At 37.3% G+C, this 22,674-nt stretch overlaps 1 protein-coding gene and 1 pseudogene across 1 annotated transcript; both read right to left on the bottom strand.

Moving 5' to 3' along the window:
* Window positions 1-8,013: 8,013 nt before the first annotated feature.
* Window positions 8,014-8,973, bottom strand: LOC101594887 (olfactory receptor 10AG1-like; the record flags this gene model as incomplete). Its single annotated transcript, XM_004667642.2, has 1 exon — window positions 8,014-8,973. A coding segment is annotated over one exon (960 nt), but the record flags the coding sequence as incomplete, so codon positions are not given.
* Window positions 8,974-19,802: 10,829 nt separating this feature from the next.
* LOC101594602 lies at window positions 19,803-20,737 on the bottom strand (annotated as a pseudogene).
* Window positions 20,738-22,674: the final 1,937 nt, after the last annotated feature.

The raw sequence follows: 22,674 nt of genomic DNA, 5'->3' as shown, positions 1-22,674 counted from the left end.
GTAGCACATGGAACTTTCTCTAAAACAGATCATGTACTGGGTCACAAAGCCTGCCTCCATATATTTAGGAAGACTGGCATAATCCCCTGCATGATATCAGATTGCAAGGCTATATTGCCAGAAATTGACAACAAAACATCTACCAAACATCCCGTTAGCTCCTGGAAACTGAAAGGACACCTTTAAACAATAAATGGGTAGTGGACAATTTGAAAAGTGAAATAGAGAAATTTCTAAAAATGAATGACAATGAGAACACATCAAACAAAACTTGTGATACAATGAAGGCAGTCCTCAGGGAAAAAAATCATAGTACTAAGTGCCTTCATAAGAAATACAGGGAAGGGCTGGAGAGATGGCTTAGTGGTTAAGCACTTGCCTATGAAGCCTAAGGACCCCCGTTCAAGGCTGGATTCTCCAGGACACACGTTAGTCAGATGCACAAGCGGGAACGCATGTCTGGAATTCATTTGCAGTGGCTGGAAGCCCTGGCACGTTCATTCTCTCTCTCTATCTCTCTTTTTCTGTCACTCTCAAATATATCAATAAAAATGAACAAAATTTTTTTAAAAAAAAGAAATACAGAGAAATCCCAAATCAATAACCTATCTATCCACCTAAAGGCACTGGAAAAGCAAGAACAATCCAACCCCAAAAGCTCCAGACAGAAAGAGATAATTAAGATTAGAGCAGAAATTAATGCATTGGAAACTAAGAAAACAATTAAGAAAATTAATGAAACAAAGTTTGTTCTTTGAAAAAGCAAACAAGATTGACAAAGCCCTGGCCAATTTGATGAATTAAAAACAAAACAAAACAAAACAAAAATAACAGGTGCTTCAAATTAACAAAATTAGAAATGAAAAAGGATAGATCACAATGGACATAAGTGAAATTGGGAGAATCAGGTCTTATTTCAACAACCTGTACTCTCCAAAATTGGAAAATATAGAGGAAATGGATAAATTCCTAGACAAATACCATCTACCAAAGGTAAACTCAGAGAAGATTAATCTCCTGAACAAACTTATCACACCCCTCAAAATTGAAAACGTCATTAAAAACCTCCCCAAAAAGAAGAGTCAAGGACCAGATGGCTTCTTAGCTGAATTCTAACAAATCTTCATGGAAATACAGCTATTTCATATTATAAAAAGGCCCTAACAAAATAGGCAAGCAAAAAGACAGCATCTTCACCAAATGGTGATGGACAAACTGGATAACCATATGCAAGAAATTGAAACTTGATCCACACATCTTGTCATGCCTAACATTCAAGTCCAAATGGATCAAAGATCTCAATATAACACCAGAAACTCAGCTACTACTGGAAGAAAAGTTAGGTGGCACATTCCATGATTTAGGTATGGGAAAAGACTTCCTGAACGAAACCCCAGTAGCACAGATCTTAAGCAATCACTCAACCAATGGGATTTTATAAAGCTGAAAAGTTTCTTCACAGACAAACATAAAATAAACAGAGCCAGTAGATTACTCACAGAATGGGAGAAAATATTTGCTGAATATCCAACTGAGAAAGGCCTAATTTCTAGAGTCTATAAAGAACTCAAAAACTTAAACAATAAAATGTCAAACAACCCACCCACAAAATGGGGCAAGGAATTGGACAGGCAGTTGACAAAGGAAGAAATACAAATGGCAAACACACACCTAAGGAAATGTTCATCACCCCTAATCGTCATGGAAATGCAAATTAAAGCTACTATGAGATTCCACCTTAGCCCAGTAAGGATAGCAAACATCAAAAATTCAAATGAAAATAAATGCTGGCAAGTATGAGGAGAAATAGGAAACCTCATCCATTGTTGGTGGGAATGTAAGATGGTACAACCACTGGAGGCACTAAAATAACTGGCTATAGAGTTATCAACAGACCCAGTTATTCCCTTACTAGGCATATACCGTAAAAGCTTCATGTCTCAGCTCGGAGAGATTTGCTCAACTACGTTTAAAGCTGCTCAATTTGTAATAGCCAAGGGATGGAATCAACCCAGATGTCCATCACTAGATGAATGGATAACTAAGATATGGTATATCTACACTATGGAATTCTACACAGCAGTAAGGAAAAAATGTCACAATGAAATTTGAAGAAAAATGGTCAAGCCTGGAACAGCTTATTCTCAAACTCACCCAATTGCCACATAGTCTCACTCGTCTACAGCTCCTAACCTGAATCTACTCAAGTTGCCAACATAACCTACCAAGCATCTTGCAGACCGGACAATAAGCAGAGTGGGGAGGGAGGGAATGGTACAGAAGCAGGGGGGACACAAAACTGGACCCAAACTGCAATGGTACCATAAAACTCTACATCTTAAAAGACAGACCAAATGACTGAACCTCCACCAGGCCCTTAGAGGGAACACCAGATCCACAAGGCCCTGGAGAGGGTACTACAAAAACTGTTCGTTATCTCCTCCTATTTCTGCTTCTCTCTCCCTCTCTCTCCCTCCCTCCCTCCCTTCTCTCTCTCTCTCTCTCTCTCTCTCTCTCTCTCTCTCTCTCTCCCTCTCTCTCTTTCATCCCTCTATCTCTTTTATATCACTTACCTGGTTCTTCCTTCTCTTCTTGGCTGCTGACCTGTAACTCCCGGTACCAGCAGGTGGTAATCATCCCCATGAGCAGTTTGATCACAGAGGCCAACAACGTTTTCCAAAAGAAGACAGATTTATGTCAGAGCACTTTAGGACCCACCATAAATAAATTGTAAGACCCCACTGCTGAAAACATCATACACTGTTGGTATGTATAATGTATAATGGAGAAACATGGCTGGAAGCTGGAGGAGAGTCAGTCCCCAGACAGTTAGAGCATGTAGTGCCAGAAGGTGCTACATGAGTGACTGGGTGGGAAAGACCAATATCTCCCTAAGCAATACACGGTTTAACTTACTTAGCAGCAAACAACCTGATGTGATGCTCATACAAGTGCAATAGTGGCACAAAGCCATGATGGGAATCCAGCTGCTCTCAATTTGGCTAACTGATCTGCTCAGTGGAACGGAACCCATAGCTGGAGCTGGGAAACAAGTCAGAACCATATCCAAAAATGAACCCTCTCTCCACTAAACTCCTCTAAAAAACAATGGTCATTACATTTGCTTGGTGCTAACTTTACTCTCCATTGGAGAATCTGCTTCTCTTTTTCAGATAAACACAGCTCCTAAGGAGAGAACCACCCCATCATACCTCAAAAGGGCTCAAGCTGAAACTAAGAAAAAATGGGGAAACATGCAAGAATGCTGTTTTCTTGGTGAAGTAGGAACTAGGATAATGGTGAAGGAGATAGATACAGAATAATCAACCCCTACCAAACCAGGTATCCAGAGACAGAGGCACCCAAGATCTCAACATGGAAGCAGACCTAATATAAACCCAACACGGTTCAGGGAAATTTGTGGCAGACGGGGTGGAAGGAATGACAGAGCCACACTCTGGGTCATGACACACAGAGGCATTTCCTCCTACCTGAAACTAAAGGATAATCCCACAATGCACGACCCATATACCCCAACAAGGAGGGTCCAGGTGGAGGGGGCAGGTCAGGGAGTTGGTAACAGTGTTACCAACTTGACTGTATTCACTCACTACAAAAATTAAAAAATGATTAAAAAATATTAAATTTAATTAAATTGAAAGGAACTATTATTTCATTCTCATTAAACAGAAATGTTCTCTTATGTTATATATATTTACCTTTACATTTTATTCCAATCATTTTGATGTTTTAAGATGATGTGTGAAAGAACTCCATGTGTATTTTTACCTATTTTGACTGCTTTTAATACTGATTAACTTTCTGACTTTCCATACACACACACACACACACACACACACACACACACACACACACGTACTTTGTCTAGAATTATTTTCATCATTTCACAATTTTCCCAGTACTTTCACCACAGTAAGATTTTAGATCATGGGCTATGCTTATTAATTTTATAGTCATAAATGTTTCTTTACTTTTTTGTTCTTTGTATATTCATGCAAAATTTAGGGAAGATATAAGGAGTTCTAGAAAATAAACATTGGATTGTTTACATTGAAATTCAAATAAATATATAAGTCAGTTTAGGCAAATATGACAGCTTAATATTAAGTATAGTAGTACATGATAATGATTTAGGAATCTATATTTTATCACCAATTTTACTTACTAATATATCAACATAAAAGTATAATTTTACCTGTTTTGTCATGCTCATAAATATCCCATATTTTTCTAAGATAGTTCATTTATATCAAACATGTCATTTGCTCATAATATGTAAATTCTGGCCATAGTAGTAATATCTAAGGGTATACCGTTGGCAAGTTCATGAACATTTTATTATTTATTTATTCATGTATGTTGGCCTGCATGTGTATGTGTAAATAGCGTAGTGTGTATCTTGTGCTTGGTGTACGCACATGCTTTGTGCCCTTGCAGTACCCCGTGCTCACATCTGCACTGGGTGGATTTATGGCGGCCTGAGGGAAGGCTGTGAGTAAAGCTTCATCTCTCTTCAGCCCACTCTCATGTAAGCCAGCTTCTTACTGATTTCAGGGCTGTTCTTGTGTCTCATTAGTTCTGGTGATTCTTGTGTTTTTCCCCCCATACTGGACTGGTGTTACAGACTTAAATGACCACGTGCATCTACTTGTGTGGGTGCCGGGGGTCAACTCCAAGGGGTCATTCAGGGCTCCTCAGGTTCTCACGTTTGCACAGCAAGTGCTGTTTCCTGCCGAGTCATCACCGTGGCCTTAGTTTTGATTTTTTATAAGTATCAAGATATTCTAGGTGGATATTGTTAAAAATCTTTATTTTTATTTCTGTGTTCCTTCATTGCACTGGCTAGGACACCCTTTATAGCATAGCAGGTGCTTTTGATTTGTTCTGACCATTTGGGTAAGCTTCAGTGATTCCATATTCAATCACAGCTGTATACTTTGAGTTATGGCATCTGCATGAAAATAATCTCTACAAGATTCTTTGTGATTAAGTTTCTTTTAAATTTTTATTTTTATTTACTTATGAGAGAGAGAGAGAGGCAAGTAAAGAGGGAGAAGGGGTGCACCAGGGCTTCCAGATGTGGCAAATGAACTTCAGATGAATGCTCCATCTTGTGAATTTGGCTTATGTGGGTCCTGAGGAATTGAACCTGGGTCTTTTGGCTTAACCCTTAACCACTAAGCTTTTTCTCCAGCCCATAATTAATTTTTAATAGTGCTTACCAACTATACATTCCTATGACAAACAAGTACTGAGCCATTCAGTAATATCGACACTTGGATGTAACATTCTAATATAACTTTAGAACATTTTAATTGTAAATTTATGGTTCCACTTAATAATCTCATGAATTTTTGACAAAAAATTCTGATTTTCAAAGTTTACATAATTTTGCTGCTACTTAATTCTAATGGGTTTGATAGTATCCACTCAAAACCCCTTCAGTACCTTAAATTTTCTTATACAATTAATTATAAAGAGCAACTTTATTGGTTTAAAAGCTTATGCAATTAAAATTCTCTTTATTGTTGGGGCTATAGTTCTATGACAGAGTACTTTTCTAGTTTGGCAAAAGTCTTAGTCTAATCTCCAGCAGTACAAAGGAACCAAGTCAAAGAAAAAAACAGTGCTACATTTTTCATAACATTTGATGCTTTTTTTTTTTTTTTTTTTTTTTGAGGTACGGTTTCACTCTAGCTCAGGTTTTCCTGGAATTGACTATGTAGTCTCAGGGTGGCCTCAAACTCACAGCGATTCTCCTACCTCTGCCTCCCAAATGCTGGGATTAAAGGTGTGCTCCACCACGTCTGGCTACATTTGGCAGTTTTTATCCTTAAATTATATCCTTTGAGAATGCTTTCAAGCACATTTGTAGAAAACATTGAAATTCTTTTAACATCTCTTTTTGGTTAGTATAGACAGTATATATATAACAGAACTGATTATGATATAGTAAATTTAAGATAACTTTATTTTTTTAAATTGTGTTGATATAGTGACATTTGCATTTCTAGATTATTACACAACTTGATATTTCCTAACCTGTAGCTTTTCTAAGGCATAATTTTGAGGGGCTGAGTAACATTATACACTATAGATATTCTGGTTACATTAATATATGAAAACTTAGGGCTTTCCCCTTCATTCCAAGTTGGTCTGACATTGTTATAAAGAGAAAAAGAAAATCCTTTAATAAGCACAATGTAACTTACACACACACAAATTTAAAATTGGGGATCAGTAAATAATATTTCTCCAAGATGAGTCTGGCTTAATGCTTTGACTCAGCTTATAAATAGAATATGAGTATTTTAATTTTATATAAAAATTCAAATTATCACATCAAATAGATGTAATGATAAAAATGGAGGCAAGTGGATAAAATATTAGTGGTGGACAGGCAAAATACTGAATTAACTCTAGATGACTCAAACATAATAATTCAATTATTTGTATTATTTTCTTAGGCACCTATTTAAAAATCACCATACATTTTTGACCTTAACTGGTAAAATATTAATTTCATATTCTTGACTGATGTCCAAAACCACAGTGCCATAGGGCTCTGTCTCTAACAGAGACTGTCAGGAGAATTGATGCTGCTCTATTTCAGCTTTTGTGGCTGCTGTCTTTGTTGATTTGTCTCTTCTTTTTGCAAGTAATGCACTCTGTGCTTCCATGTCTGTTTGCTAAACATCTACCTTTCTATCTTATGAAAATTTGATCCACAGGGACCTTATTTCAAAATCCTTATCTGGAATGATATTGTTCTATTGATTAATGTTACATCTGTATGGATGCATATGTATTTACATACATTATATACATATGTGCACATTCAACCCAGTACAAGTGTGATTAGTTTATCATAAAAATCCTAGAAACTTCTACTATGAAGCTGATTACCAAAGGAAGATATGAAGTTAAAGCAGGAGAGGTTATGCAACAACAAAGAAATATCAGACATTATAGCAGCGAGTAGGGTTTAGTGCCTTAGAATAGTGTCAACTATGAAAATGGATATACATGGTGTAGTAGTTTGAATAGATGGCCACCAATATATTCAGTGTTTTATTAGTTTGTAGTTTGAATCTACAGCCACCTGGCTGGAGGCAGTGTCACTGAGTGGATCTTAAGGTGTAGTGGTGGGTTTGAGATTCCAATCAAAAGATATGAAAAATGTGACAAGCAGGAGTTCCTGAAGTATGCTGTGATGTGTGGCTTTTGGCTTATGCTTTTCTTTCTCTCTCTGCTTGGACATGTGAAGGCAGGCTAGCTTCTTCTGCCATTATGGAAGATCCTCTGGATCTGTAAGCTTCAATAAATCCCTTCCTCCATAACTGTGCCTGGTCTAAAAGTTCATCTCAGTGAACCTGAAGCTGTCTGTTATACATGGGATAAAAGCAAAAAACAAAACAAAACAAAACAAGCAAACAAACAAACAACAAAAATCAATACCAAAATATACCATTTCTATCACCAAACTACTCCTGTAGAATGCAATGGATAAATACAAATATGCAGTCACAATAAGGTCACTATTTTTTTTTTTTGGGGGGGTGGATTCCATGTAGAGTCTCGCTCTAGCCCAGGCTGACCTGGAATTCATCATGTTGTCTCAGGCTGGCCTTGAACTCATAGTAATCCTACTACCTCTACTTCCTAAGTGCTGAGATTAAAAGCCTGCACCACCACATCTGACTTACCTAATTCTTATAAAATGAACCAAACACTGGCCATATGACACACTAAGTTATCTACCAGCAAATTGTGGGACATGTGTAAACTCTATTTAATGATGACATAGAAGATGAGTATTAATGATTCATTTGCAGACATTTACTTTCTATGTTAATTACAATGAAGAAATTAACCAAATTATAGGAAACAAATGTCCTTAAACATAATGTAGCATGTTGGAATAAAACAGATTTTTCATATATAACTATATGGCAAGTCTATAGACAATTGTTCTGGTATTTCAAGTCTGTCTCATGGTCGTAACTTGCTGAGTAGTTTTTTCAGTGCCTCCATGATATCCTTGTTTCTCAAAGTGTATATAATGGGGTTTAAAGCTGGTATCAAAATGGTGTAGAAAAGAGACAGTAGTTTTCCATTTCCTTCTGACTGACTTGGTTTGGGTTGTAAATAAGTGATACTGGCTGTTCCATAGAATAAGACCACAACTGTCAAGTGAGATGAGCAGGTGGAGAAGGCTTTGGTTCTCCCCTTGGCTGACGACAGTTTCAGAATGCTGGAGATAATTTTTCCATAGGAGATGATGATCAACAGAAAGGGAATCATGACAAACACAACAGCCACTACATAGACTGCTAACTTATTCACAAATGTGTCCCCACAAGCAAGCTTGAGTAGTGGAGGAATATCACAGAAGAAATGATTGATTCTATTAGACCCACAGAAGTGCAAAGAAAATATTTGGTAAGTTTGCCCAATTTCAACAGGGATTCCACTGATCCAGGAGGCAGTCACCAGCTGCATGCAGACCATGTGATTCATGACCACAGCATACTGCAGAGGATTGCATATGGCCACGTAGCGGTCATAGGCCATCACCGTCAGGAGAAGGCACTCTGTGCCTCCCAGCACCAGGACAAAACACATTTGTGTTGCACAGGAATACATAGAAATATTTCCTTTTAGGGTGTAGAGGTCCGTTAGCATTCTTGGGATAGTGGATGTCACATAACAGATTTCCAAAAAGGAAAAGTTGCTAAGGAAAAAGTACATAGGTGTCTGAAGTGCTGGGTCAGTTTTTGTGATGAGTATTATAATGCCATTGGATACTAGGATAGTCAAATATATGAGTAAAAATATCCCAAATAAAATCCAACGGAGATGGGGAACATCAGAAAACCCCAAGAGAATAAATTCTACCCATGTAGAGGCATTGTATCTTCCTGTCTTAGATTTATCTCCGTCTGTAGGTAGTGGAAATTTGAGATGGTTATTTCAATTGTTTTGAAATACACTGAAAATATAGGTTATTTGAATGAAAGTCATAAATATACTTATATATTTGCAATATAATACTTACATAATTCATCTTAAGCTAGTTTGTGTGGCTATTAGTATTTTCTTTTCTTTCTTTTTTTGTTGTTGTTGATTTGTTTTTGAGGCAGAGTATTACTCTTGTCCAGGCTGACCTGAAAATTACTCAGTAGTCCAAAGTGGCTTGAACATATGACAATCTATCTATCTATCTATCTATCTATCTATCTATCTATCTATCTATCTATCTATCTAGCAAGCTATATAGATAGATATAGATATATAGATATATACTTTTATTTGTTTTTTTTTTTTTTTTGAGGTAAAGTTTCACTCTAGCTCAGGCTGACCTGGAATTCAATATGTACTTGCAGGGTGGCCTCAAACTCATGGCAATCCTCATACCTCTGTCCCCCGAGTGCTGGGATTAAAGGCATGTACCACCATACCTGGTTGGTATGACAATATTCTTACCTCAATCTTCTAGGCTCAGATTAAGGGCTTGAGCCACCATGTCCAGTTCTTATTTTGTTTTTTAATATTTTTTATTTTTTTATTTGACAGAGAAAGGGGGGGGGCGGGGAGATACTGGGCACACCAGGGCTTCCAACCACTGCAAATGAAGTCCAGATGCTTGCGCCCCCTTGTGCAGCTGGCTGACATGGGTTCTGGGGAATCAAACCTGGGTCCTTTGGGTATGCAGGCAAATGCCTTAACTGCTAAACCATCCCACCAGCCCTTATTTTGTTTTTAAGAGAAGATATTTGAAACTTCAAAAATAAAACTAACATGCAGTTGAAATAAATTCAATAATAAATATATTTTATTTGACTTGGCCATATTTATACCAAAGATGCTGTGCTGTATATGTTAATATTAGAACATTTTGTTAAGAACTATTTTAAAATTTACTCTTAAGTGAGAAACTATTTTGCAGTATTTTTAAGTATTTTGGGGGGTTTATATTATCTTTTTCATATTACATCTTCTATAAATCCAACTTTTTACTCATGAAGTTTTCCTTTGATGGCTAGTCAAAAGAATTTTTAAGTCTTTCTCTTCAAGGCTCTAGTGAGAATCGATATCCTTAACTATTTTTCCTGAGAACAGAGATGACTTATTATCTCTCTAACTTATGAAACTTCCCTTCAGTTATGTCAAATATGAAAACATTAATGCCAGACTTTTGCCATTAAATTTCTATTAACAAGTCCTATCAAGCATATGAAAAAAAAATATTCAGTCAGGATGGGAATGTAGATTAGGAAAACATGAGTTCAATTGTAAGCTCATTGAAAAAAAAAAAACAGTTATATTACTAATTGACTTTTAACTTGATGAATATATTTTCCAGTCACTTTAGATAACTTTAGTTCTCTTCTTTTCACTTTTAGTTTCATTTAATTATTTTGTAAGTAAATGTAGCATGCTTTTGCTTTTTGTCTTCATGTCACTATCTTGTGCAAGCAAAACCTTTATTAAACATACCTGTGATTCATTCTGACCATCCAAGTTGTCGGAGCATATGACTGGAACCAAAGATCAAATTGTCCAACAACAGACATCACTCAAATGTCTTATTCTTCAAGATAATATTGCCTCCCTACATGAAGCCAGCAGTGCTTGACAGTGTTGATTATGCTTTCTTAATATTTTCTCTCCAACATTCTAAGACAAAAGTACTATAAATATTGTCTATAATTATAAAAACCTATAATAATTGTCTCTTTGTTGATGCCTTTGAATTAATCTACTGAAAAATAAAACTAGGTAGGCAAATATTCTCATATTTTTATATTTCTATCAGTACAATTTTTAAATATTTTGTTTATTTATTTGAGAAGAGAGAAATATGCAGAAATAGTCAGGTACAGAAAGAGAGTGAGAGAGAGAGAGAATGGGCACACCAGGGCCTCCAGCCACTCTAAACAAAATCCAGATGCACGCACACCCTTGTGCATATGGCTTAAGTAGGTCCTGGGGAGTAGAACCTGCATCTTTGGCTTTGCCTGCAAGCACCTTAACCTCTAAGCCATCTCTCCAGCTCTCTATTAGTACTATTTTAAGATTATCTTAATAAATGATTTTACTCTTAATTTTTCTATTATTTGATTAATACATTTTATTTAAAAGTAAAAAAAAATAATAGTGAGTGTTATTGAGTTAAGTAATTAACTCAATAATGACTTTAGAATTTCTGCTTTTCTATGTCAATGACTTTTTTTTTATTTTTAAACTCAGAAATATCTTCAGTAAATAGTATGCACACACACACACACACACACACACACACACATATATATGCCTTATTGGTAAAATAATGTAACAACACATATGTAACTTACCCTGATAAGTTTTCATGAAAATGTTGATGAGACTCTATGTGGTTCTCAGCCTCTATATTTTGAAGCCTCTGTCAGGAAGTCACTGTAATAACAGTATTTTTGCTTTAACATGCACTTCTTTTATACTAGGATCAGCCATTCTCACCCTAGAGACCATCTTCACTTATGCATCAATTTAAATTCCAGCCAGCATCTTCAGGTGGTAATTACCCTGATTGTTTTTCAGATGCATTGTATTATTTCTAATTGTTGCATGTAAGGGTCATATATAAATGTGGTTTTGACTCCCTTCATTATTTGGCCAGCCCACATACAATCACATTATCAAGATCTTTGGAAAAATGACCTTCACATTTTTTTCTACATGCATTGTTTCTTCAATATTTAGGTAGTGAAATTTCTTTTAAGAATCTGAGCATTTCATTCCCAACTTCTTTTGTTTTTCAAAGTAGAGTTTCATTCTAACCTAGGCTGGGTTGACCTGGAATTCAATATGCAATTTCACAGTGGCCTTGAACTAATGTTGGTTCTTACATGCTCAACCATGCTTGGCACCAAATTATCTTTTATGGAAATATAAAACATATAATATCTACTGACATTATTCTTCTCAACAACCTTCCATATTTTAGACATGTCCAGGTATATGTAGCAATAAGAACCACAGCATGAGATGAACACTATATGACATTTACAATTGTATCTGCAATTCCTGTGTGCATTTTCATAGATTTTTGTGAGTATATTTCTAGTAACACATTTTGAGTGCGTTCTGATATCTGCTTCCATTTCCACAGCATGCCTGTCATGTTTATCTCCTGGACCCATTGCTACCACAAATTTGTCTCTTATTCTAATATTTAAAAGTAAAATGTGGGCTTCCAGGTAAGATGGCATCCACATAACAGCATAGCACAACATTGGGTCTTCTAGTAAAGGCAAGACATTAAGGATTCATTGGGTCTTCTAGGGAGCACAATCTCTAATAGACTTTCAGTGGGAGGACACAGAGGGGCAAAAAGGGAGTCAGCCGTTTCCCACACTCATGGGTAGCACACCAGTTTCCCAATTCCCCCAAGCAGCTGTTCTAGCCATAATCCCAGGAGCAGGTGCTTTCTGCACTACCTGCAGGCCAGAAGACCAGGCCAGCATAGCTCCACCTACACCACAGCATGCAGACAGCCATCCCACTCTGCCCTCCACGCATTACCTCTGCCCCACTGTCCCTGTCCAGACCAGAGTCCTACTCTCCCCACCCCATGAGACCACTGCCCCACTTCCCTCGCACCATGTAAACTCTGTCTCACAAAAGACATACTTGCCAGTGTGCCCCATCCCCTTGTGAACCCAGGAAATCCAGAATAACTCCACCCACACCTCAAGGCTCCCAAACACCATCCCACAGGCCACCACCTCACATTCAGTTGTCCACATCAGGCCACCTGACCACACACTTCCATACCTAGAATCACAGAACAACAAGTCTCAGCATCAACTCCTTAGACCCCCACCAGAGACTTACGAGTTCCTTCTCTGAGCAGGCAGGCCCAATTCCCACCAGAAAAATAGTGGAAGCAAATATAAAAGGGAGTAACCACTGGACACACTTCAAGAGTAGACTATAGCTTCCTCCTGAATTAAATAAGGCTCATGCACTGTGATGGGCAGACCACAATGCAAAAGGAATAACATGAAAAAAAAAAAATCAAATGCAAGTAAATCCAATAAGATTACCCAGTCATACAACAGATGTCTCTAATCAAAACATAGAAGAGACATTAGGATCCGAACTCCAAAATGAAGTTATAAGCTATGCAACCCTGATCAAGCAAATGGCAGAATTTGCAGAAGCACCAAATGGCTGATAATTGTATGAATGCTGTCAACAAGTAGGCTAGACTTAATAGATAAGACCGTGGAAAGGGTCCAAAGACAGATAAATGATTTGAAGGAGGGGGAAAAAAGTGGACCTCAATAACTAGCTGACTAAGCTCAATGAAGACACAAAGAAATGCAAGGATGAATTCTAAGAAGCATCATGAAAATCAGAAAATGATGTGAAACAGGAACTTGACAGAGGAATGGAAACTATACACAGAAAAATAGTAGAAAATGCAAACAAAATTGAACAAGCACAAAACTCTATACAAGCTCTCAAGAATAGAGCCAGCTATGTGGAGGATAGAAATTCAGATCTGGAAGAAAAAACAGAAGAAACAATTTGAGAGTCCAAAATGAACAGAACATGAGAACAAAGTAACCCCATTAGGATTATTTCAGACTTCTTAATGGAAACCCAAAAAAGCCAGAAGGGCCTGGAATGTCTAAGAAGCTATGATTTCCAACCCAAATGACTCTACCCAGCGAAAGCATCTCTCATATTGATGGTGAACGAACTTTCTACCATAAATCATCTTTACAACTATATGAACCCAAAACCAAACCTGCAGAGAGCACTTCTGGACATTTTCCACACAGAAGAATGAAATAATCAACATCAAATGCCTACAAGAAACAGATCATAATAACCAAACTCAGAGAAGGCACACACACACAAAAAAATTCCATGAAAACACCAAACCACATATAATAACACAATATGGCAGAAATCAAATCAAACCTCACAGTCATTACCCTAAATATTAATGGCCTTAATTCACCCAGCCAGAAACACAAGCCAATAGGATAGATCAGTAAATTGGTTCCCTCAATCTGTTGTCTTCAAGAAAGCCACCTCACCACTAAAGACATAAACATCCTAAGGGATATCAACAGAACATTCCATCTCAAATACACAGACTACACATTCTTCTCAGCAGCCCATGGAACATTCTCTAAAATAGATCATATACTGGGTCAAAAAACCTGCCTCCATATGTTTAGAAAGATTGACATAATTTCCTGCATGGTATCAGATTACAATGCTATATTACTAGAAATTAACAACAAAAGACTCACCAAAAATCCCAATAGCTCCTGGAAACTGAACAGTACACATTTAAACAACAAGTGGGTAGTGGACAAAATAAAAAAAATGAAATTTAAAAATTTCTAGACATGAATAATGATGAGAACACATCATACCAAAACTTAAGGGATGCAATGAAGGTGGCCCTCAAGGGAAAATTCATAGCACTAAATGCCTTTATAACAAAGACAGAGATTTTCCAAATCAATAACCTAACCATCCACCTAAAAGCACTGGAAAAGCAAGAATAATCCAACCCAAGAAGCTCCAGATGGAAGGAAATAATTAAGATCAGAGCAGAAATTAATGAATTCAAAACTAAGAAAACATTTAAGAAAACTGACAAAGCAAAGAGGCCTAATTTCTAGCATCTACAAAGAACTGAAAATCTGGGCAGTAAAAAGTCACAACCCACTCACAAAATGGTGCAAAGAGCTGGACAGGCAGTTCACAGAGGAAGAAATGCAAATGGAAAAAACACAATTAAGAAAATATTCATCATCCCAAATCATAAGGGAAATGCAAATTAAAACAACTATGAGATTCCACCTTACCCCAGTAAGGATAGCAAACATCAAAAAATCAAATAAAAATAAATGGTGGCAAGGATATGGAGAAATAAGAACACTTATCCACTGTTGGTGGGAATGTAAGATGGTACAACCACTTTGGAAAGCAATATGAAGACTCCTAAAAATGCTGACTATAGAGTTTCCAACAGACGCAAATATTCCCTTACTGGGCAGGTACCCTAAAACCTTTAAGCCTCATTCCAGTGAGATTTGCTCAACCCTGTTTATAGCAGCTCAATTTGTAATAGCTAAGAGCTGTAATCAACCCAGATGTTCATCACTAGACGAATGGATAACTAAGATGTGGAATATCTATATGACGGAATTCTACATAGCAATAAGAAAAAAGGACACAATGAAATTTGAAGAAAAATGGTTGAAACTGAAACATATGGTCAGCGAACTTACCCGATCACAGAAAGATAATTACCACATAGTCTCACTCATCTACAGCACCTAACCTTAATCTACCCAATATCCCGAAATACCCAGCAAGCATCTCAAAGACTAGCCAATAGGGTATTGGAGAGGGAGGAGAGGGGAAGAGAGAAGGTGGGGGACACAAATCTGGACCCAAATGTCAATGGTACCATGAAATTCTACATAAAAGGCAGCCCAAGTGGCTGAACCTTCACCAGGCCCTTAGAGGGAACACCTGTGTCACCAGGCACTGGAGAGGGTATGATGATGACTGACCTTAATCTTCTACAGCTTCTCTCTCTCTCTCTCCCTCTTCTCTCTAACTCTTTTATATTACTTATCTTTTTATTCCTTCTCTTCATGGGCACTGACCTTTAAATCCAGTACCAGTAGGTAGCTATCATCCACAATGAGCTTTTGATGAGAGAGACCTACAAGGTTTCCTAAAAGAATGACATATTTCTGTCTGAGTACTTGATGACCCACCAAAGGTTTGCAGTAAGACCCTACTGCTGAAGCCACCATATGCTTGTCTTCATGAAATCATGAAATCAAACAGCATTTTTAAAAAGTGGACTATGGAACTAAATAGAGAATTTTCAAAGGAAGAAATACTGATGTCCTATAAATATCTAGAAACATGTCCTACAGCCTTAGCTGTCAGGAAAATGCTAATTAAAACTACTTTGATATTCCATCTCATTCCTGTCCAAATGACTGTCATCAAGAAATCAAATGACAATAAATGCTATTGAGGATGTGGAAAAACAGGAACACATGTACATTTTTGGTGGTAATGTAAACTGGTACAGCTATTGTGATAATCAGTGTGGAGGTTCCTTAGATAGCTAAAAATAGATTTAACATTTGACCCAACTATACCACTCCTTTTCACATATGCCAAAGACTTTTCTCACTACCTTAAAGATACTTGCTCATCCATATTTTTGCTTCTGTATTCATAATAACCAGCCTAGATGTCCCTCAACTGATGAATAGATAATGAAAAAGTGGTGCACTTATACAGTGGAATCCACTTTCTAATTGGACTGTTGGACCACTCCATGGGAGAGAATACATGCTTGATACTGAAAACCTAGTCAAAAGTCTATAGTGGGGAGGTCATGAGCCCTAGAGGAGTAACATCTGCTGTTGTTTGGCTAAATGTATATACTGTGCTCACCAAACTGCCCTGCAAGCACTTTTATTAATGTCAATACCCATATATTCTCACTTTTGGTTAGAGAAGCTTTTATACCATGGCAGTGGCCACTGGGATGACTCAAAAGACACAATAGTGCTGAGACAAAGTGACAGTGGAATGCTCAGCACTGAGACATCTCTATCACACCTTCTAAGGCTTAAGGTCCATTGCAGAAGAGGTTTGCAGAAGGAATCTAATAACCAAAGGAAGGGTATGGCACCTTAAAATGCACTCTTCCAGACATAAAATAGCTTGGATATCCATGACCCTACAGTGCCTGGCACTACCTACACAAGACCGTTATAATAGGAGGAAAAGATGATGACATTAAAATAAAAGAGATCGGCTGGAGAGATGGCTTAGCAGTTAAGCGCTTGCCTGTGAAGCCTAAGGACCCCAGTTTGAGGCTCGGTTCCCCAGGTCCCACGTTAGCCAGATGCACAAGGGGGCGCACGTGTCTGGAGTTTGTTTGCAGAGGCTGGAAGTCCTGGCGCACCCATTCTCTCTCTCTCCCTATATCTGTCTTTCTCTCTGTCTGTCGCTCTCAAATAAACAAATAAATAAAATTAAAAAAAAAAAAAACTAAAAGCGATACTACTTGAAAAGGGTAAAGATGGATTTCTTAAGGTAAAAGTGGGAAAAGGGAGGGAATTATCATGGTTTATTGTCTAGAATTATGGAAGTTGTCAATAACAATATTTTGTTTAAAAAAGGTAGATAGTTTGTGAGGGATGACATGAAAGGTTGTCATTCTATGATCCATGTACACCTGCATACACATATGAACCCATTCAACATGCACACACACAGAGAGACATTTGGATGGTTTTAACTTGCATTATGCATTATGCATCATGCCTGAGACTGTCCATGGGGGATAGGTGAAGAACAGCATGGTTTGACAATGAAATGTCTCTAGTAGGCTCATGTATTAGTTGTTTGTCTTCAGCAAATGGCACTATTTCAAAAGGTCTTGGAAACTTTAGGAAGTGAAGCTTATCTTGGGAAGGCAGTCATTGCAGGGCTGTCACAAAGGACTATGTATTGTCCTGCTCTCCTCAACCTCCTACCACATTGTGTGTTGCTCTGATCAGATTCCTGGGTGCCATGTGTTGATCATATTTTCTACCACTCACCCCCTGCCATTTTATTCAGTCTCCTCATGGGCCCCAAACCAGTATAGATAAGGGAGTTTGGAGTAAAATATGTACAATTTTGAGCTGAGATATAATGTGTGTTTCCTTCATGCTTGTTTTGCAGGACTGTTTGTTATTGTGATGAAAAATTAATTGCTGGTCATGACAGCACTCTGGATTCAGAGGTAGGAGGATCATCGTGAGTTTGAGGGCCCTCTGAGACTACATGGTAAATTCCAGGTCAGCCTGGGCTAGTATGACCCTACCTTGAAAAACAAAACAAAAACAATAACTAATATAATTGTCATGTTTTTATGTAATGATTTTATTTAGAGTCATGTTTTTATGATATGCCACAGGCTTATCTCTGTCACAGTATATAGTCACAGCTGTCTTCAAACTTGTGGACCTCCTATCTCAACCATCCACTGAGTGTAACTCCAAGTTTATGCAACTACATTTTATATATTTTATTTATTTATTTATTTTTTGGTTTTTCGAGGTAGGGTCTCCCTCTTGTCCAGGCTGACCTGAAATTAACTCTGTCATCTCAGGGTGGCCTTGAACTCATGGCAATCCTCCTACCTCTGCCTCCCGAGTGCTGGGATTAAAGGTGTGTGCCACCATGCCCGGCTATTTAATTTATTTTTAATGTCTTATGCTGTGGTTTGAATTCAAACAATTTACTAATTATCACTACTACTATTATTATTATTATTATTAATTATTTTTTGGGAATCATGAATTCCCTTTTCAATGTCCCCAGCACAGCTGCCCTTCCATCTCCATTCTATATGTTCTTTGGTCCACCAACCCTTTCTCAGTAAGTTTGGTTTTGTGCTTTTGCACTTTTGTGTTCTTTTAGTTTCCTAGCCTATACCCATAATCATATCCCCTAATTACTAACATGGAAATACTAAAAGTGTTGGCTTGTAAAGCCTGATTGCTTGACTTTGATTCCTCAGTATTCATGTAAATCCAGGTTCATGGGGTGGTACACATATCTGGAGCTTGTAAGCAGTGGCAAGATGTCCTGGCATGCCCTTATTCTTATCTCTCATTCTCCCTTTCTCTCTCTTCTTGCAAATAATAAATAAAAATATATTCAAAACTAGAGGAAATCTCACCTTTCACCGTAAGACTTCCATGTGCTCAGATTCCTTACACAATTCATTGGATTTCCCATGACTGTTTCCTTATGTCATGGTCAAAAGGAATCCAGATTGGACAGTGTTAACTATCTTGCCTACATCTTTTAAGATTTCACTGAGGCTTAGATTTTCCTTTGTGAGTAGAAGCTTTTGTATACCAGGTGAATCATTTCAAATAGTGATAGTAGTAAGAGTAATAATATTACACATTTCTTTTTGACTAGGTTAATTCTGTAAAGTTGATCCATATTTTAAGAAAGGATGTACACACCTAGAGGAATGGAAAGAATGAAGGGATCTCATCCCAATTAACAACACTACCCCTTGGTTGATGACATACTATGTTATCCTGCAGCTGAAGTTGTCCCTAACATTCAGTGTTAACTCTTCAGAGGAAAGACCAGTTGTAAAATGAGGATCAGGGTAGAGAGATGGCTAGTGGGCTGAGAGGGGCTGGTGTCAATCTGCAGAACCCACCAAAAAACCCAGCCATGGTCAGGTGTGGCTGTTAATCCCACTCTGAAAGGGGACACAGTAAGGCAAATCACTGGTGCTCTCCTTTTAGATAGACTGACTGAAGAAACGGCAGCTTCTTATTCAGTAGAATGCTCTATCTCAAAGAAGCAATGTGAAAGAAAGGTAGAGGAAGACACTTTTTTTTTTCTTTTAACCATCGCCACTGCATGCTTACACAGAGAGCGCGAGCATCTGCACACACACACACACACGTATATACTGTATACAACACACACACATATTCACCAAAAATAAGTAAAATAAAATGAGATGTTTGAAATTGGTTTAATATGGACTCTGGTTACATAGAGGCCCTTGGCTCAATTCCTATAACAGAGGTAACGAGGCACAATACTATTTTGACTGTAGAATACAGAAATATATACCACCATTCTACTTTGTAGTAGCTATATGAAAAACCTATGAATAAATTAGTCCTATAATTTCAGGTGTTAACTCATGTTAATAGCTTACTTTGTATTACCCTCAATGCTACAATAATTTCCTTGTTCCTCAAAGTGTATACAACAGGGTTCAACAATAGAATCAAAATAGTGTAGAGACAGAATTGTCCCAGTTCACTTGACTGATTTGGGTTGGGTTGCACATAAATGATAATGGTTGTTCCATAGAATAGTAACACAGCTATCAGGTAAGATGAGCAGGTAGGGAAGGCTTTAGACCTTCCTCTAGCAGAAAAGAGTTTCAGAACATTGAAGACAATTTTGCCATAGGAGACAATGACTAACAGAAAAGGAATCATAAGGGATACCACTGAAGCCACATAGACTGATAACTTATTCACAAATGTCACCACATGCCAGTACAGGGAGTACAGGGGGAATGTCACAGAAGTAGTGATTAATTCTAGTAGGCACACAAAAAGACAATGAAAAAAACTGGTAGGTCTGTCCAGTCATAAAATGTACTGCACTGCCCCAGCAGGCAGCCACAAGCTGTGTGCCCACTTGGGGGTTCATGACTGCAGCAGGGTGCAGAGGTTGCAGATGGCCACATAACAGCCATCACTGGCAGGAGAAGGCATTCCATGCCTCTTAGCATAAGAATAAAACACATTTGTGTGGCACAGGCAAACAAAGAAATATTTCCTCTTTGGGTACAAAGGTCCATGAGCATCCTTGGGCTCGTGATTGTTATATAACAGATTTCCACAAAAGAAAAATTGCTGAGGAAAAAAATACATGGAAGTCTGAAGTGTTGGGTCAAGTCTTGTTATTAATATTATAATGCTATTGGATATCACACTGGTCAAATGCATGAGAAAAATATTCCAAGCAAAACCCACTGGAGATGGGGAAAATCGGAAAACCCCAAGAGAACAAATTTCCCATCTATGACTTGTTTGACTTTCAGTTTTAATGTTTTCTCCATCTGCAGATATGATAAGCTCAGTACAATTAATTCATTTTTTTAAATATTTTATTGTTTACTGAGCAAAGTGGATGAAAATTTTGATATCATGTCTTGAGTAACCATTTACCTCCATTTTAATTTGTTTCTACATGAGATTTATAATATTAAAAATGAACATATATACTTAAAATGAATGGAAAGAAATAACAAAAATACACTGGAATCACTACAATTTTGCCAAGATTATCCAGAAATGTACATTGCTAATAAGTACTAAGAAGTGCATATTGTAGAGACATGATATCTTCTTATTTCTTCTTTCTGTGAGAAAAAGCAGAATATTGTGTGTGTGTATGGCAGGGGAGGGGAGTAACAGAGAAAATTCACTCACTAAGGAGCTTGATTCCTCAGAATGGGGACCTTAGTTCAACCCCCAGAATCCACACAGGAAAGTCAGGCATGGTGGTCCAGCTGCAACTTGGACTGCATCTTACTGCATTACTCTGGCTTTGTAATTAGTCAAACAATCTGGATGTTATTTGTTGTTGTTTTCAAGGTAGGGCTTCAATGTAGCCCTGGCAGACCTGGAATTCACTATGTAGTCTCAGATTGGCCTTGAACTCAGAGTGATCCTCCCACCTCTGCCTCCTGAGTGCTAGGATTAAAGGCATGCAGCACGAGGCCAGGCTGAATGGTATTTTTCAAAGGTAAAATAAGCATTAAAATCTCTCTTACTTCTTCATTGTAATATTGTCCAATATGAAGAAATCATCATTACTTGACAATTCTTATGAAAATTTCTTGATATTTGTTCTCCCATCTCAAAAACTGAATATTTGCACATTCTACCTTGTCAATTCCAGTAAACCTATGCACATTATTGACAAATAAGTCATGGTGTGAGTTCGTATACAGATAAATAAATGTAATCAGATAAATATACTCTTGTATTTCCATAGTTCTCTTTGTGCTTATTTTAAATATTACCTGGAAATTATTTTAGCAATAATACCATTACTGCTATTTGACTGAAATCTAATTTTATTTAATATAAATACTAGACATCCATATGTTGTAGTTAACTCACTTTCAGATAAGCATCACAGAATTGCATGCTTTTTTTTTTTTTCCAACTCAGTATTGACTTTCAACATTAGAGCTATTTTTTTGCATATTAAATTAATTTGATTTATTACAACCATATACTTAGGAGCAAAAGTTTAGGTACAGTTGTTCTTATAACACATTACTGGCCATATCTGTAAAGTTACACTTGTTTTACATAAGGATTTTGTCTTTCCAAAGTTATTTTGGTTTTATGAGCATGTATGTACTCGCAAACATTAGAGGTACTCTTAAGTGAAAAAAAATCTAACAGTACATGCAGAGCTTACCTTCATAGACTGGAATGGAATAGTCTATGAAAGTGACAGTGATGTTTTAAGTCTTGGTGTTTTGTATACTCTTGTTTGTCTCAAGCAGAGACTATAATACAATAATTATGGTTCAAATACCCACTGCTCTTAAATAAGGACAGTCTCTCTCTCTCTCTTACACACACACTCTTGGGGATATTTTCTCTTGCATATCAACTTAATTTCAAAAGATGTCTATTTCTAATGAGTTTCAGGTGAGAAACAATCAATTTGTGTTCTGTCATTTTCACATTCTCTGGCTATTCCTGTCTTATTTTACTTACCACAGGACTTTATAATTTACATTAGTGTTTACATCTATGCATTGATATATTTTATATCTAAATGTGTATAGAAACATATACACACATACATCTGTATATATTTCGGAGATTTCCACAAAACATAGTGACCCAAGTTCAATTAAACAGTCCCCTAATAAGGCCAAATGCACAAGTGGTATATGTAGCAGCTAGAGGCCTTCTCAAACCCATTCTCTATGTCTGTCCCTCTTCTGTCTGTCTGTCTGTCTGTCTGTCT

The sequence above is a fragment of the Jaculus jaculus genome, chromosome 1 (genome assembly GCF_020740685.1).
Source record: "Jaculus jaculus isolate mJacJac1 chromosome 1, mJacJac1.mat.Y.cur, whole genome shotgun sequence".
Classification (NCBI taxonomy): Eukaryota; Metazoa; Chordata; class Mammalia; order Rodentia; family Dipodidae; genus Jaculus; species Jaculus jaculus.
The sequence above is the reverse complement of the archived record's forward strand: the minus strand, read 5'-3'. Positions and strand labels throughout refer to the sequence as shown.